A 15,969-nucleotide genomic window follows, 5' to 3' on the forward strand; every position below is an offset into this window, starting at 1 on the left:
CCTCTGGTCCAGTGCAATCCTTGCCTCACTTGTCAATAGTGAAAAATTAGTTTGGTTAGAAGAACCATCTGGAAACACACCAGCTTCTGCTACCTTCATGCTTATTGTCAGAAAAAGATTAACCAGTGTGAACCTTCTGATCTGTTAATTCCTGGGACTGTTTTCTTCCCAATGGACTGTTTGTTGGTAGAATAACCCCCAAAAGCTCAAAGCTAAAATGCATCATTAGTCCTGGTCGGCAGTTCCTTAAGAATGGACTGGTGGCATGATTGAGCTGATATGGAAAAGCTGCACCTTCCTGCAGAAGATCAACTGACCTGCTATCCCACCGTAAATCTGAGGTATATTTCAGTGAAGGCAGGTAGCTGTGCTTTTCAGAGCAGAGAAGCAGTTTTAAGAGCAGAAAGGTAGAGGAAATCTAGAAAAGAACCGTCTTGATACAGATTTATCCCATGGTGTGAAGGGAGGGCAAAGAACCCAGTGGCACTTCGCTTATCCAGCAATTTCTGTCACTGTGGTGACCAACTTCTGCCCATTCCAGAGGGTCTTGAACTGCTCAGGAACTGGGAATTCATTAAAGTCACCGCCTTCTGTAGGAATGAGGACGTTCATCTCAGAAGATTTGGCACTGACTATTTCACAATCCAGGGAATTCTTGCTCAGGTAAGCATGGCAGCCATCTGTTTTGTTGATGGAAATGGTTGGCACTTTACTCATTACCTGAACTTTGACATCCCTACTGTTGATTATCTCCACAATGCCCACCATATCATCGAATACCAGACCAAGTTTCTTACAATTATCTACTGTAATGGAGTTAATTTTGCCCTTGATTTGCAACATCGTGTTGACACACTTGTATATGTAAGCCACCTCTTTCAGCTCTGTGTCATCAATCACCAGGTTGGAAACATTTTCCTGATTTTCCACTCTCCACTTCTTGCCTTCCAGTTCAAGTACAGCTGGCTCCTTCTTTGTGGCTGGTTTGGGGTTTAGGTGCAGAGAATGGCTTGGGGCCACTGCATACTGGACCACTCTGAGTCTTCAGGGTAGGGTTCTTGTGAGTCTTCATGTCATCAGATAACACGTTTCAGGGAATGTGTGATGCTCTCCCCCTGATTAATCTGCGCAAACAGTGCTGAGAGGGAAGCGGACTCATCTGAGCCTGAACTGACAGAGACTCGTGGAGAAGGGGGGCCTGGTGGTGGGGGAGGAGTAGCTGATCCAGCAGAGGGTCCAGATGGCAGTCCACTCAGTTCTTTTGTCACAGGCCGCGTTTTGCTCCAGGCAGTCCGGTGGTATGGAACTCCTTAATGTAAGCCTGCAGCTCTGTGCATATACTTAAATAAGCTTTGACTCAGTCTACATACTTCTTATCCACATCTTTGTACTCTTTAAGGACTCAGTTTGTATAAAACACAGCAGCATGATTAATTTCTTTCACATAAGGGCCAGGATTGGGAGCCATGGCCACCCAGCCTAGGGCCTGGATACTTTCACTGACAGCTGACAGCTGATTAAACAACTTGCTGCCTCGGTTCTTCTCCCAAAAGGTTATCACTTCTTTGATCTGCTCTGAGATAGGTGCCAACAAATCGGAAAGCTTATTACCTGCCGGCTGTTGACACTGAGAAGCTGTAACCAAGAGAGCTCACTCCAACTTCAAACATGTGTGGACCATCTCCACCTTTCTGCACGTCTCCCCCAATCTCTTTACTGATCTTCAAGTACTCTGCCACAGGGCAGGCAAGCAGCGAGTCAAATGCCTGCGCATATGGAGCTGCTCCTGCTTTTGAAGGACTATCTCCATATCCAGGGTGCACGTCAGAGGTATGGGATACTGCCTCCAGGCGGCCCACTGCCCTGTCCAATTTTTCTACCAGATTTTGCATGCCAGTCATAATGTACCACCTCCCGACTGCGATCAGCCGCTCTCCACTTCCCGCACCTTCACTTTTCAAAGATTCCCAGGTGATGCCAACCTGCTCTGCGGATGGAGCCCCTAAGACCCCCAAGCGGCCCAGACTACGTTTCCCACAGGCCTCCGCGGCCTCAGCCACTTCCGCTTCCGGTCCAGCCTGTCTCCGCGTGGTGGGAGCGCTGCACTAGACCCTGGCTGGTGGTTACTGTCGGAACAGCGTGGTGTGGTCGCTGTCTCTCTGGGCGTGCAGCTCCGCAGCCCTGCCGGCTCGGTTCGGTTCGTGAGCGGCCGCGGTCAGGCTGGGTCCCTGAAGCCTCGGGCCCCTGGCGGGTGCTCCCCGCCTTTCCCAGGGGCGGGTCGAGGGGCGAGCCGGGGTGGGAGGGGAAGGCGGCGGTGGGCAGTGCCCACCCGCAGTGGCTGCGCCGTGTGGAGCGACCGCCCGAGGCTGGTGCATCACAGAGCGCTCCAGCCTTGCGCCCCAGCCGACAGATTGGGCCACTGACAAGGCCGTCCCCCGGTGCTGCCAAAAGTGTTTGGCGTGGAGCTGGCTGCAGTCCAGGCCGGATCCCAGCAGCCGTTCCCTTTCCTTTCTTCCCGAGCGTACCCACCTGGACCTGTCTGCCCACCTGTGGAGGGAACGGGTGGGCGGGGGCCTGGTCCAGAGGGCAGATTCTAGCTAGGCTAGGGCACGGAGGGACTTCCTCAATTTCCTCTCTTCTTTCCCAGATTGACTTACGCAGGATTCTCTGCCCTTGCCTGGGAGAACAGTTCAGGAGACAGATGGCCCCAAGAGCCCAGATCCAGGCAAGTTTGATTTTTCCATTTCTTGAGAAACCACGTGTTTCAGCGAGGTGGGGTTTATGCCTCTTGCCCGGACAATGCCCTGCCCTGTGTGTGGACCAAGCTACCCGAACCGATCCTGGATGGGTCCCGCGATTTCCGTCGTCTCTACCCATTACGTAGTCATTCACCAAGTGGATTATTGCTACCCATGTTTTCTAGAGTGCTAGAAACAGAAAAGTGCTTTGCAGACTGGCAGACGATGAAAAAAATACACGTTAGCATATAAAGACGTAGGCCATAAAGACATAGGGTGATAGCAGCGCTCTCTTGACCTTTAGTGTGTGGTAGGGTGGGAGGAGTGGAGTAGTGGGCGCCTTAGTTCTTCCTGAAGAATAAATGAGATTTGCATAATTGCAGAGGATACTAGGGGAAAGCGCTGCCTGAATGAAGTCATTATGGCGGGACCATGAACAAACTGGTCTGAGAAAGTTGGAAACATTCATGGTCTAGAATCCCAGACTGGAGTTTGCTTTTATCCTGGAGAAAACTAGGTTTTGAAGGATTTTGAGAAGCTGATTAAATAGTTGATATTTTGAAAGGAAGTGATAAACATTTGAGTATCTATTATACAAATAAAATTAAAAAAATTAAAGATCACCTATATTTCTACTGCTCTAACAAGTAATTTCATTTGAAACACATTTTTCATTTTTTTAAGGCTTACTCATTTTTTCTTTTAATATTTCATAGCCATTCCAATTTGTTCTAGTTTCATTACCACTTTTTATAGCTTCCTTTTATACTGTACCTTCAATCAGCCCTGGGACCTTGAGCAAGTTCTTCCAGCTCTCTGAACCTTTGTGTCTTTAGCTACAAAATAGATTTTACTTTATATAGTTACGGCAGAAATTTAGAGAGATGATATGTATCTCAGGGTTTAGCACCGTGGCTGGTACATAGTAAGTTGTTACTGTTATGAAAAGCACTTTTTTTTTCTTTTTTAAAAATATTCTGCCCCAGAGTCAGATCATACTCCCTGTAAATTCTCGGATAAAGCTAATCACTTTCCATGTCTTCTCAAAGTTTCTATTCACTTGTTGATTGAATAAAGCCTGAACACTTCTGTGTCAGGCAGTGTTTTTGGCTGGGAGGCAGCAGTGACCCACACTGTCCCCCTGGAGCTCACATTAGAGAGGATGCTGACAGTCAGTGCAAACCTCTCCTGCCAGCTGGTGAGAAATCCTGTGAAGAAAAGTGAAGTGGGTTTCGAGACTGAGTGGCAGAGGATAGGGTGGAGAAAGAGAAGACCTTTTTGATGAGGTGACATGAAAGGTGGGGTGAGCAGAGGCTAGGCCTGGAGGAGGGAGCAGGACAAGCATGCAGGAAGAACCCGCTCAAGGGAGGAGTCGCACATCCCCTCAGCCCTCAGCTTTTACTTGTTGGTTTCCATGAGCACTGTTGGAACTGTCAGAAGCTGGCTTTGACCACCTTGCTTCCTTCTCTTGGGATGCCTCCCTCAGGGGTTCCCGGATGAGCAGAATTGGGTTTGGTTTTGCAGGGACCGCTGACATTTGGGGATGTGGCCGTGGCCTTTACCCGGATTGAGTGGAGACACCTGGATGCTGCTCAGCGGGCCCTGTACAGGGATGTGATGCTGGAGAACTATGGGAATCTGGTGTCTGTGGGTGAGGATGGCTTTCTCCTTGACTCAGGATTGGTCTGCTGGGCAACTTTGTGTTTTCACAGGGTGAATGGCTTGGGGTATTGAAAATATCTTAAATGATGTGCTTTTTGTTTTGTTTTTCTTAAGTATGGGCTTAGAGGCTGGAGTTTATGCCCCTTACACCCCTCAAGAAAGGTCAGAGCCATACAGAGTTAAGATGGGTAGCTTTGTGGTGCCAACTAGCCCAGTTCTGGAACGTTTCTGTGTCATGATTCATTTGCCTCCCAAAATAGGAGTTTCTCGTTCTCCAGGAGGACCTGGTTTTCTAGTTGACTTTGCCCCCTCCATTTGCTTTACTCCATGAGTTGGACATCCTGGGTGCCACCGTCTAGGCCTCTCTGACCTGTCCATGCTCCTTGCAGATGCTCAAGTTGACACTGAGGTCTGGGGTGACTGCTTGTGCTTGTAACCGCCATCACATTCCTTTTCATTCATTTTTTTTTCTTCCTCTAAGATCCTTTTTCTTTATGAACAGGGCTTCTCTCTTCCAAACCAAAACTAATTACTCAGTTGGAGCAAGGGGCAGAGCCCTGGACTGAGGTGCGAGAGGCTCCATCAGGCACACATACAGGTGAGTGGGTGGGGAACATCCCAGCAGCAGCTGAGCACATGGAATAGTACGGGTGCTCCTGAGTGGAAAGCTCATCTTTGAGTGCCCTCTTGGTGCAGAAAGGCACTGGTTTCCTCTTTTGATGTCATCCTCCTGTCAAGTGGCTGGCCGCTTTTCTCCCCAGTCTTTCTGCACTTGGGAGGGCTGCTGCCTTCCTGAGGGCCTCAGGCCCATCTGTGCCATCTCCCAGCCTTCTGAAATCCTCAAGCTCTTTATGTGATTTTTCTCTCTCTCTTTCCAGGCAGTCACCAGGCTACCTTTGTTTCTTTCTACTTCTGGTCCATTTTCTTTCTTTCTTTTATATTTTTTGAGACAGAGTCTCGCCCTGTCGCCCAGGCTGGAGTGTAGTCGTAGCTCACTGCAACCTCAAACTCTGGACTCAAGCCATCCTCCTGCCTCAGGCCCCTGAGTAGGAGTAGCTGGGACTACAGGCGTCCACCACAATGCTTGGCTAATTTTTAAATTTTTATTTTATGTAGAGATGGAGTCTCACTATATTAGTCACGGCTAGTCTCGAACTCCTGGCCTCAAGTGGTCCTTCCACCTTGGCCTCTCAAAGTGCTGGGATTACAGGTGTGGGCCACCACGCCTGGCCCATGTTCATTTTCCATTCGTTACCCACTCTCTCATGGAAGCTTGCTTACTCACTATATACCACTTCCTGGTGGTAGTTGCAGATTCCAAACATAAGCATGGTTTTTTAGCTCTCAGGTAATTGCGATTTTTGGCAAACATATTGTTGGGGAAGCATTTTCTTTCCTTTTCTTAGGGATCTTCTTTTATTTCTCTTTTCTACTGTCCTTTGCTCTTGGCTCTCATTTTTTTCTGTGTATACTTTGTATATGTTTCTGTATGTCACTTTCTGTGTGCCATAGTTCATTTCTAAATCTCTAAGCCTGAATATTTCTCTCACCTAAAATATTTATCCTGCCAGTATTTTTTCTTCTAAAACTCTAATTGTCATTTTGCCTCTGTCATCTTCAGGAGAATGTTTATAACTGTATTTCATGTAAAATACCAGTAATACATAGTCTTGCTTAACCTAGGTCTTTGCTGGTTGTGGGTGGGATGCTTTTGAAGTAATTCCTTTTATTCTTACTATGTTTAACATTTCCCCCCTAAATTCTTGTGTAGGTTCTTTATATAGTAACAAAAGTCAGTCGGCCTTCTTTATTCTTTGTTCTTTCTGTTTTAATTTTGGTTGTTATTTGAAATAAAATGTTTAAAACTTGGATGTAATGAAAACAAGCAATGTTTCCCCTAATATTTCTTTCATCTGCTTAGAGGACTAGTAAATCTTTCTACAAAGACTTCACAACCAGTCAGTATTTTATGTTTTTTTGTGTGTGTGTATATTTCCCTTTCTATTAGTTGTTAGACATGCTTATGGGTACCACATTCAGATGGTTCAAATGATATGCAGTCTCCTTCACATACCTTTCTCATCACTCAGTTCCCTTCCCCAGAGGCATCCCTGTGTCAGTTTCTTGTGGAGATTTGCAGATGTGATGTATACTTTGTGAGAGTATCCATGAATTATTTAAGCACATGGTAGCATGCTCTTTTGCCTGTTACTTTGGCATTTATGTCTTAGAAGTCATTTGACATAACTATATTGTTTAGAGCTTCTCTCTCTCTCTTCTCTCTCTCTTTCTCTCTTTCTTTTGGAGACAGAGTCTCACTGTTTCCTAGGCTGAAGTACAGTGGCGTGATTATGGCTCACTGCAACCTTGACTTCCTGGCTCAAGCGATCCTCCTGCCTCGGCCTCCTGAGTAGCTGGGACCACAGGAGCATGCTACCATACCTGGCTAATTTTTTTTATTTTTAATTTTATTTATTTATTTATTCTTAAAATTTTTTTTGTAGAGATGAGATCTCGCTATTTTGCCCAGGCTGGTCTGGAACTCGTGGCCTCAAGCAATCCTCTTGCCTCAGTTTATAAGACTGTAATCTGTGGAATTTAATTTCATCAATCCTAGGAAAAGGTACAAAGCTAAAGACATAATTTTCAAAGGGAGCTCACTCAAGTTTGTGAATGGTGTATCCACAGAAGTTATTCAGCTCAGTGTCAAAACATGTTCTAGCAAAAATATCTTTTGAATTCATGGTTGAGAAGAGCTGCCTGAATGGCAGAACTGAACAGTGATCTAGGCGTGCATCACCATGCCAGCTTATTTTTCTTTTTGATGCCTGCATAGTGTTCCACTTTATGGATGTCGTATAATTTATGTAATCAGTTATCTTTAGTGGACATAATGACTCTGAACAATGTTGCAGTGATTATCCTCATACACATCAATTCTCTTATGTACAAGTAAATCTATAGAATAAATTCCTATAAGAATTGTTAAAGGTTAAAATTTTTAAATCCACCAAATTTGGTGGGTATTTCTACTATTCATAAAGATAATACATGTTTATACTCCTAATGACAACATATGAGTGCCACTCTTATAGCTTGTCAGCAGTGTCTTATATGCTTTGATCCTTGCCAATCTGAGAGGTGAAAGTATTTTATTGTAATTTTAATTTGCCTTTCTCTTATCAGGAGTGTGATTTAGCATGTTTCAACATTTTCAGCAACCCTTGTATTTATCTTTCCTGAGAACTGCCTGTTCAGTCCTTTGCCCGTTTTACTGTTAGATTGTTGGTCTTTTTATTGTCAGTGTGAAGGGTTTTTTATACATTCAGGAAATTAATTGTATATCATATATATCACAGATTTTTTTTTTAAAAAGTTTGTTTTATATCAACTTTATATTAACAAAGGTAATGATGGATATGCTTGTCTTTGCATCTTTGCATTGTGTCTGGCCTTCTCATTTGAGCTGGCTGTTGAGTTGGGATACACATACATTGTTATTTAAAGGAAGTATTTCATTCACATGTTTTGTTAAGAAATTTTAGTTTTTTAAATCAAGCATGATTGCTGAATTTTATTAAATGCCTTTTCAAGATATATGGAAATATCTGTCTTTTCCATTTTGATCTGTTTCTGTGGTAGATTTTTTCTCAATTATCTTGGCCATGACACATTATATCATTCTCTGAATATGACAGTGGATGATTCTGTTTGCTAATCTTTTATTTAAATTTTTGCACTGATACTTAAATGTATTTACATTTTCTTTTTCATCTGCCCATTTTCATTGGGCTTTGATTTTAATTTTGTAATACTTTCATAAAACTTTTTTTGGTCTTTCATATTTTTATCCTTTAGTCTAGTTTAACTCACATGATAGCTGTTCCCTAAAGGTTTGGGTCCTTTGTCCCGTTTTTACTTATTTATTGTGACGGGGAGCAGAGGGGAGGAATTGGGGGTACTTTTTTTGACAGTGTTGTCAATAGTGACTTGTCCAAATAGATTTTCTCTCTCTAGGAAACAGTTTTAGTAATTTATAATTTCCTAAAAAGCATCCAGTAATTTAAGGTCATAAGTTACTTGTGTTGAACAAAGTAGCTTTTTATAACTCTTTTAGTAATATTCTCCGCATCTTTGGTTACTTTTCCCTGATTTCTTACTTTGTCTTTTTCCTATTTCCTATATTTTCCTATTTCCCCTCTATTAGCTCTGTTTTATTTTTTTGAAGAAGAGCATTTGGATGTATTTATTAGTGTTACTGTTTTCTGTGTTTTGAATCTTAAGTTCCTTTTCCCTTTTCCTTTCCTTTGGGTTTATTTACTTTCTCCTAAACATTTTAGTTATTCATTCATTGATTTTTCTTTTTTCTTACTGATGTAATATAAATATTTAAAGCCTTAAACTTTGTCTATGTAATGTTTTAGTTATATTCAGTAGGTTACAGTATGTAGAGCTTTCATTATCATTTTTTAGATATTTTGCAATTTGTGTTTTGATTTCTGTGATTGAAGTACTAACAGATTGATAAGCTAGACTCTCCTTTTCTTAAAGCCTTAAAAAAAATTAACACATATATAGAAAAGCTGATAAAATATGTATACAGCCTAAATTAGTATTTTAAAACTCTATACCCATGTAACCAAAACTTAGGTTAAAAAATAGAACTTTGGCAATACCCGAGTAAATCACATCATAATTCCTCCCAATTATTATCCATTCTCCTCCCCTTGAACTAACACTATAGTTTATTTTTGCCTGTTTTTAACTTTATATGAATGGTATCATATAGTACATATAATTTTTGGTCTGGCTTATGCATAACATTTTTTCAAATTCATTTTTAGTTATTTCTTTGCTGTGGATCAATGCTTCTGAAAATTGTAGCGTGTCTCAGAATGCATGCTGCAGTACAGTTGCGGGGCCCCCTGCAGAGTTCTTTATTCAGCAGGTTCTCAGGCATGCTGATGCTGGTGCTGCGGGGCTGGAGCCCATGCTTGGAAAATCACTGTTCTAGAATGACTCATTGTGTGACTCTACTGCAGTTTCTCTCTTATATTCAGATGCATATATGGCATTTTCCAGCTTTTGGCTATTACAAGTGCTGTAAACATTCTTATACTTTATTTTTTGGTTCCTATGTGGCTACATTTCTGTTGGGCATGTATTCAGCTTTAGTATATAATGTCAGATAATCTTCCAGAGTTTTGTACCCAGTTATACTCCTTCATCAGTGTGTGAGAGCACTCCTTGTTCCATGTCCTGGCTAGCACTTCCTGTGGTCAGTCTTGTGAAGTTAGTCATTCTGGTGGATGTTCTGTGTGCCTCATTGTGGTTTTCATATCCATGTCTCTATATCTAATGAGGTTAAAGACATTTTAGGGCTGGGCACGGTGGCTCACGCCTGTAATCCCAGCACTTTGGGAGGCTGAGGTGGGTGGATCACCTGAGGTCAGGAGTTCGAGACCAGCCTGGCCAACATGGTGAAGCCCTGACTCTACTAAAAATACAAAAAATAAGCAGGGTGTGGTGGTGCGCACCTGTAGCCCCAGCTACTCGGGGAGCTAAGACAGGAGAATCGTTTGAACCTGGGAGGTGGAGGTTGCACTGAGCTGAGATTGCGCCACGGCACTCAGCCTGGGCGACAGAGTGAGACTCTGTATCAAAAAAAAAAAAAAAAAAGACCTTTTAGAACATTTATTGGTCCCTATAGAGCATCTCTGATTGGGTAACTATTTGAAGAGCCTGTTATTGATTACATGTATTGTACCATCCCTCTCTCTGTTGTTACTGACTGTTAATGGTCTTGATGAATAGCAGTTCTTTCTTTTTCTGGGCTCAAGCAATCCTGTCTCAGCTTCCTGAGTAGCTGGGACTACAGACACATGCCACCATGCTCAGCTAATTAAAAACATGCTTTTTTTTGTAGAGATGGAGACTGCTATGTTGCCCAGGTGGTGGGTCTGGACCTCCTGGCCTCAAGCCATCCTTCTGCCTCAGCCTCCCAAAGTGCTGGGATTACAGGCATGAGCCACCGTGCCCAGCCCAGTTCTTCCAGTTGATCAATCCCTTTCTTTTTTGTCAGTGCTTTTTTGTGTCATGCTTTATTTAAAATGTTTATTTTAAATTATATATTAACAATTATTTATTAACATTTATTATTTTTGTGATTTTAATATTTTTTCTTTTCCCGAGATCATGAAGATATTCTTCTGTGTTAATTTCTAGAAGCTTTATTATTTGGTTTTTATGTTTACATTTACCATCCTCTTAGAATGGATTTCTGTGCATCATATGAGGTAGGGTTTATATATTTTTTTTCTCCTAAAATGTACTAATGCAGAGCCTCCTCTTCCTCACTGCCTTGCAAGACCACCTTTGTCATAGAACAAGTGCCCATATGTGTCTTCACATTGCCAGCTTTACAATCAGTATCTTGAAATTTTCTCTAGTTTGATCATAATACATTAAACACATATCCCATCAAAGGCCATTGGAAGAATGTGGGCTGTTTCTGACTGGGCTTCACCTTCAACTTGCATTTCCTTGAAAAAATAAGTCTTAGCTCTAATATCTGTTGTATGGAATTTCTCCCCAGACTACTAAGTATAAATACATATAAATATATGTATGTGTATATATCTTTAGGTATAGATAGATACAACTTATGTTTATAAGAAAAGTGCATTTAGTAAAATAATTGGTTGTGATTGTTAATTTTACTACAAGTTTGGCTCTATTAGTTTTTCAGAACGTTTTTGTCTGAAGCATTTTGCTCTGTCTGTCTTAGGTCTTGTGTCTGTACTTTGTAAAAAGCTAGAGAAAATTCACATAGTACACCCATTGATTGGTAATTTTTTTTTGTTTTTTGAGACAGAGTCTTGCTCTGTCACCTAGGCTGGAGTGCAGTGGCATGATCTCAGCTCACTGCAACTTCTGCCTCCTGGGTTCAAGCGATTCTCCTGCCTCAGCCTCCCGAGTAGCTGGGATTAAAGGCATGTGCCACCATGCCTGGCTAGTTTTTGCATTTTTAGTAGAGACAGGGTTTTGCCATGTTGGCCAGGCTGGGCTCGAACTCCTGACCTCAAGTAATCCACCCGTCTCGGCCTCTCAAAGTGCTGGGATTACAGGCATGAGCCACCACGCCTGGCATAGGTATGTTGTTTTTTAGATATGTTAAAAATTTAGTTTATAGTAAAATCTTATTGGCCTGAGAACTATTTTTGTTCCTTGAATATTTTTCTGTTTTCTTTTTTCCACTGAGCAATTAAATATTGGTTCACTCTTAAATCCTCACAGAGAAATATTTTTCTCAAGTTCTTGGTGACATCGTAATGTTCTCAAATATACCACCTGCAGAAATCTGCCCTAGTAGTAATTATAGCTTGCTTTGTGACTCTGGGCTTTCTCCTCAATTTTGTATTTATTCTCACATTGTCTTTTTTTCTTTTTTAGCTGTTTCCTGTGTTGTCTTCCTAACTTGAAAACTTCTTAGGTGCTCACTGCATTCTTCAAATGCAATGTTTATAGTACAGATTCTTTTCTTTTCTTTAAAATCATACTTCCTTTTCCTGCCCTTAGTCTGGCTGTCTTTTCTCAGCAAGAATCACAAGTGGGACACATTAATAATTTTTCATAACCTTTAGTTATGTAGAATAGAACATTATTCAAGTCCTTGCACAACTCTCACTTTCAGCATTTCAACAAAAAGAACATTTGAATTTTAAAAATTCTCTTTCAGTCCAGGATTACTGGTTTGAAACAAAGATGTCAGCCCTAAAGCAAAGCACTTCTGAAGGATCTGTTCTGGGAGAGCGAACGAAAACTGTCATGATGGAAAAAGGCCTGGACTGGGAGGGCAGAAGTTCCACAGAGAAGAACTATAAATGCAAGGAATGTGGGAAAGTCTTCAAATACAATTCGTCCTTTATTAGCCACCAGAGAAATCACACCAGCGAGAAACCACATAAATGTAAAGAATGTGGGATCGCCTTTATGAACAGTTCATCCCTTTTAAATCACCATAAGGTTCATGCAGGCAAACAGCCTTATAGATGTATTGAATGTGGGAAGTTCCTGAAGAAGCACTCAACGTTTATCAACCATCAGAGAATTCATTCTAGGGAGAAACCCCACAAATGCATTGAATGTGGAAAAACTTTCAGAAAGAACTCAATCCTTTTAAGTCATCAGAGAATTCATACTGGCCAGAAACCCTACAAATGTAATGACTGTGGGAAAGCCTTCGCTCAGAATGCAGCCCTTACTCGTCACGAAAGAATACATAGTGGAGAGAAGCCTTTTAAATGTAACAAGTGTGGGAGAGCTTTCAGGGATAATTCAACTGTGTTGGAACATCAGAAAATCCATACTGGTGAGAAGCCATATCAGTGTAATGAATGTGGAAAAGCCTTTAGGAAGAGCTCAACTCTTATTAGTCACCAAAGAATGCATACTGGGGAGAAACCCTATCATTGCAGTAAATGTGGAAAATCTTTCAGGTATAGCTCATCCTTTGCTGGTCATCAGAAAACTCACAGTGGAAATAAACCGTATCAGTGTCGTGACTGTGGGAAGGCCTTTACAAAGAGCTCAACCCTTACTGGACATCAGAGAATTCATACCGGAGAAAAACCCTATCACTGTAAGAAATGTGGGAAAGCCTTTCGGCACAGCTCAGGCCTTGTTGAACATCAGAGACTCCATACTGGGGAAAAACCTTATAAATGTAATGAATGTGGGAAAGCCTTTCCCCGAAGTTCAGCCCTTAAACAGCATAAGAAAATTCATAATAAAGAAAGAGCCATGGAATGTAGTTAGTGTGGCAAATCGTGCAGAGTAGTTTATTCCTTCTGACCATCATAGAGGAGACATTAAATAAATTATGCATTTAACAGAAATACTCTGTGTACTTCTGAGAGAACGTATCACTTGTGAGGATATTCATTGTGAGGTTCTAATAGTGAAATATTTGAAGGAACTAAATGTATGTCAGTATGGAAGTAGTTATAGCATACTGTGTGCTAATTGAAAAGAATGAGGTGGAGCTGTAAATACTGTACAAAGCCAGGCATGGTGGCATATGCCTGTAGTCCCAGTTACTTGGGAGGCTGAGACAGAAGGATTGCTTAAGCCCAGGAGTTTGAGTCTGTGATGCACTATGATTGTGCGTGTGAATAGCCACTGCACTCCAGCCTGGGCAACATAGCAAGAACTCCACCTCTAAGTAAAAAAATACAACAGTAGAAATATACCCATGATAATATACCCAATATACCCTTGTTAAAGAAGCAAGTTTCAGGAAATCTATATTATATGCATTCAAAAAGACCTGGAAAAATAAAGACCAATCTTAGCAGCAGTTATCTCTCACTTTTTTTTTTTTTTAAAGAAACTAGCTCTTACTCTGTCACCCAGGCTGGAGTGCCATATGATCATAGCTCACTGTAGTTTTGAACTTGGGGTTGAACAACCTTCCCACTTCGGTCTCTGGAGTAGCTGGGGCTACAGGCACATACCACGACACTCAGCTAACAGCAGTTGTCTTTGATGAGGATGTAGTATAGGTTGAGCATCCATAACTGGAAAATCTGAAATCTGAAGTGCTCCAAAATCCAGAATTTTTCTGAGCACCAGCAGGTGCAAAATTCTACCCCAGACCTCATGTGATGGGTTGCAGTTAAAATGCATCCCCAAGATTCCTTATTACGTGCATGCAAATATTGCAAGGTCCAAAAAAGTCTGAAATCCTAAATACTTCTGGTCTCACGCATTTCAGACGAGGGATACTCGACCTGTATTGGTATGATGAAGAGAAATTTTGACTTTGGCTGAGTTCTTTAAAATGAAATATTTAATCAAGCATCATTCATGTATTTTCTGTAACTTAGTATAGTTATCTTCCTATATAAGAAAACTCAGAAGTCATAAAAATAAGACAAATGCAACACATAAACTAAAAGCTTTTAGTTTCTGCAACTAGCGGCTTTGTAGTATTAAAATACAAAGGGCTGGACTTGGAGAAAATATTACCATCATCATATTTACAGGTAACACTTAGAATATTTAGAGAGTCCTTAAAATACATAAAAATTCCAGTGGAGAAATGGTCTTGGATATGAATGTACAGTTGTCGGAAAAAGAAATATAAATGATTATGCCTACCAACTTTGACCCTTTGACCTAACATTTCTACTTAAAATCTAATTAAAAAGTAAAGATGGTCTTTACAGCATTGTAGTAATGAAGAGGTGGAGTCACTGTAATATCTGTCATCAGAGGAATGTTGAAGATACATGCAGTCTTTGGACTACCATGTAGTCACTCAACATTTAATTAAAAGACAGTCCTTTAATTAATTAACATTTGGTGAGTTAGACTTTTATGAGCTGACAGGGAAAGCTGTCTATGACATTAAGTTGAAAAAGATCCAAAGTAAAGAATAATGGTATAATACTTCTTTTGTATAGTCAATGCATTGCCTGAATATTTTATGATAAAAATATATCATGGATATAGTTCAAAATGTAAAAGCAATAAAGCAAACTTAGGAATGTTATAAAATAGAAAAGAAAGGATCTAAGTATTCAACTCATGATTGAAAAGGGCCAGATTTAATCAAAAGAAGCACAGTTGCACACACATAGATGATTGTTGGTAAGAACTGGTTAAGCTGCTTTGGATAACAGTTTGGCAACATGAATGTAAATCTAAATGTATGTTCTCATTGACCCAGAAATGCCACCCTCAAACATTTAAGGAAATAATTTGACTAACTTACAGAGCTTGTATTGCTCATCATCATTGGTTATACTAATATCCTGGAAAGAGGTGGGAGAAACATCTAAGTAGGGAAATGTTTAAATAAGTTATGAAACGCTCATAGGCTAGCATCCCAGTTACTACAGATGTATAATAAACCATCACACACTTAGTTGCCAGTATTTATGTTCACAGATTTTGTGAGTCAAGGATTCAGAAAGGGCACAGCAGGAACAGCTTTGTAACTCCATGATGTCTGGGGTTTCAGTTGGGAAAACTCAAGGTTGGAATGAACAGTTGGTCAGTGGGGTCATTTGAAGCGGCCACACTATGATAGCCACAAGTGGCTACTGAGCAGTTGAAGTGAGGCCAATCTGAATGGAGACTAGTGTGTTGATTGAAAATAGGACTGTAAGTATAAAATGTGCATCAGATTTTGAAGACTTTGTATAAAAAAAGAAACTAAACTATCTTAATGGTTTTTATATTGATTATATTTTAGATAGGTTAAACTCAATGTATTAAAATTGAATTTTAATGTGACTACTAGAAAATTTAAATTTACATATGCGGCCTACATGTATGGTTCACATGTTTCTATCAGACAACACAACTGAAGGCTCCATCACAAATTGGGTGGTTGATGCTGTTGGCTGGGACCTCAGCTAGGGCGGTTGCATATGAACACCTACATGTGACCTTTTTATGTGGCTGCATAGGCCTCCTCAGCTTGGTGCCTGGGTTCTGAAGAGTCAGGCAGAGAAACTGTTATTGCCTATTGTGATCTAGCATCAGAAATAACAGCATCTCA

General features: G+C 41.0%; 1 protein-coding gene and 1 pseudogene across 1 annotated transcript; one reads left to right on the forward strand and one right to left on the reverse strand.

The window, feature by feature from the left end:
• Positions 1–234: 234 nt before the first annotated feature.
• LOC100447344 (adenylyl cyclase-associated protein 1-like) lies at positions 235–1,916 on the reverse strand (annotated as a pseudogene).
• A 135-nt stretch (positions 1,917–2,051) lies between these two features.
• Positions 2,052–15,701, forward strand: ZNF485 (zinc finger protein 485). Its single transcript, XM_002820670.5, has 5 exons — positions 2,052–2,197; positions 2,648–2,725; positions 4,263–4,389; positions 4,903–4,998; positions 12,139–15,701. Exons 2-5 carry the CDS (start codon positions 2,702–2,704, stop codon positions 13,215–13,217), a joined length of 1,326 nt encoding a protein of 441 aa, XP_002820716.1. The 5' UTR covers positions 2,052–2,197; positions 2,648–2,701; the 3' UTR covers positions 13,218–15,701.
• The last annotated feature ends 268 nt before the right edge of the window (positions 15,702–15,969 follow it).

Source organism: Pongo abelii, chromosome 8, assembly GCF_028885655.2.
Source record: "Pongo abelii isolate AG06213 chromosome 8, NHGRI_mPonAbe1-v2.0_pri, whole genome shotgun sequence".
Taxonomy (NCBI): Eukaryota; Metazoa; Chordata; class Mammalia; order Primates; family Hominidae; genus Pongo; species Pongo abelii.

Bases quoted from the DNA above. Each gene is read 5' to 3' on its own strand.
- ZNF485 (XM_002820670.5), top strand. From the start codon at position 2,702: ATGGCCCCAAGAGCCCAGATCCAG. The intron at 2,726-4,262 runs GCAAGTTTGATT...TTGGTTTTGCAG, and splicing joins CCCCAAGAGCCCAGATCCAG to GGACCGCTGACATTTGGGGA. The intron at 4,999-12,138 runs GTGAGTGGGTGG...ATTCTCTTTCAG, and splicing joins TCCATCAGGCACACATACAG to TCCAGGATTACTGGTTTGAA.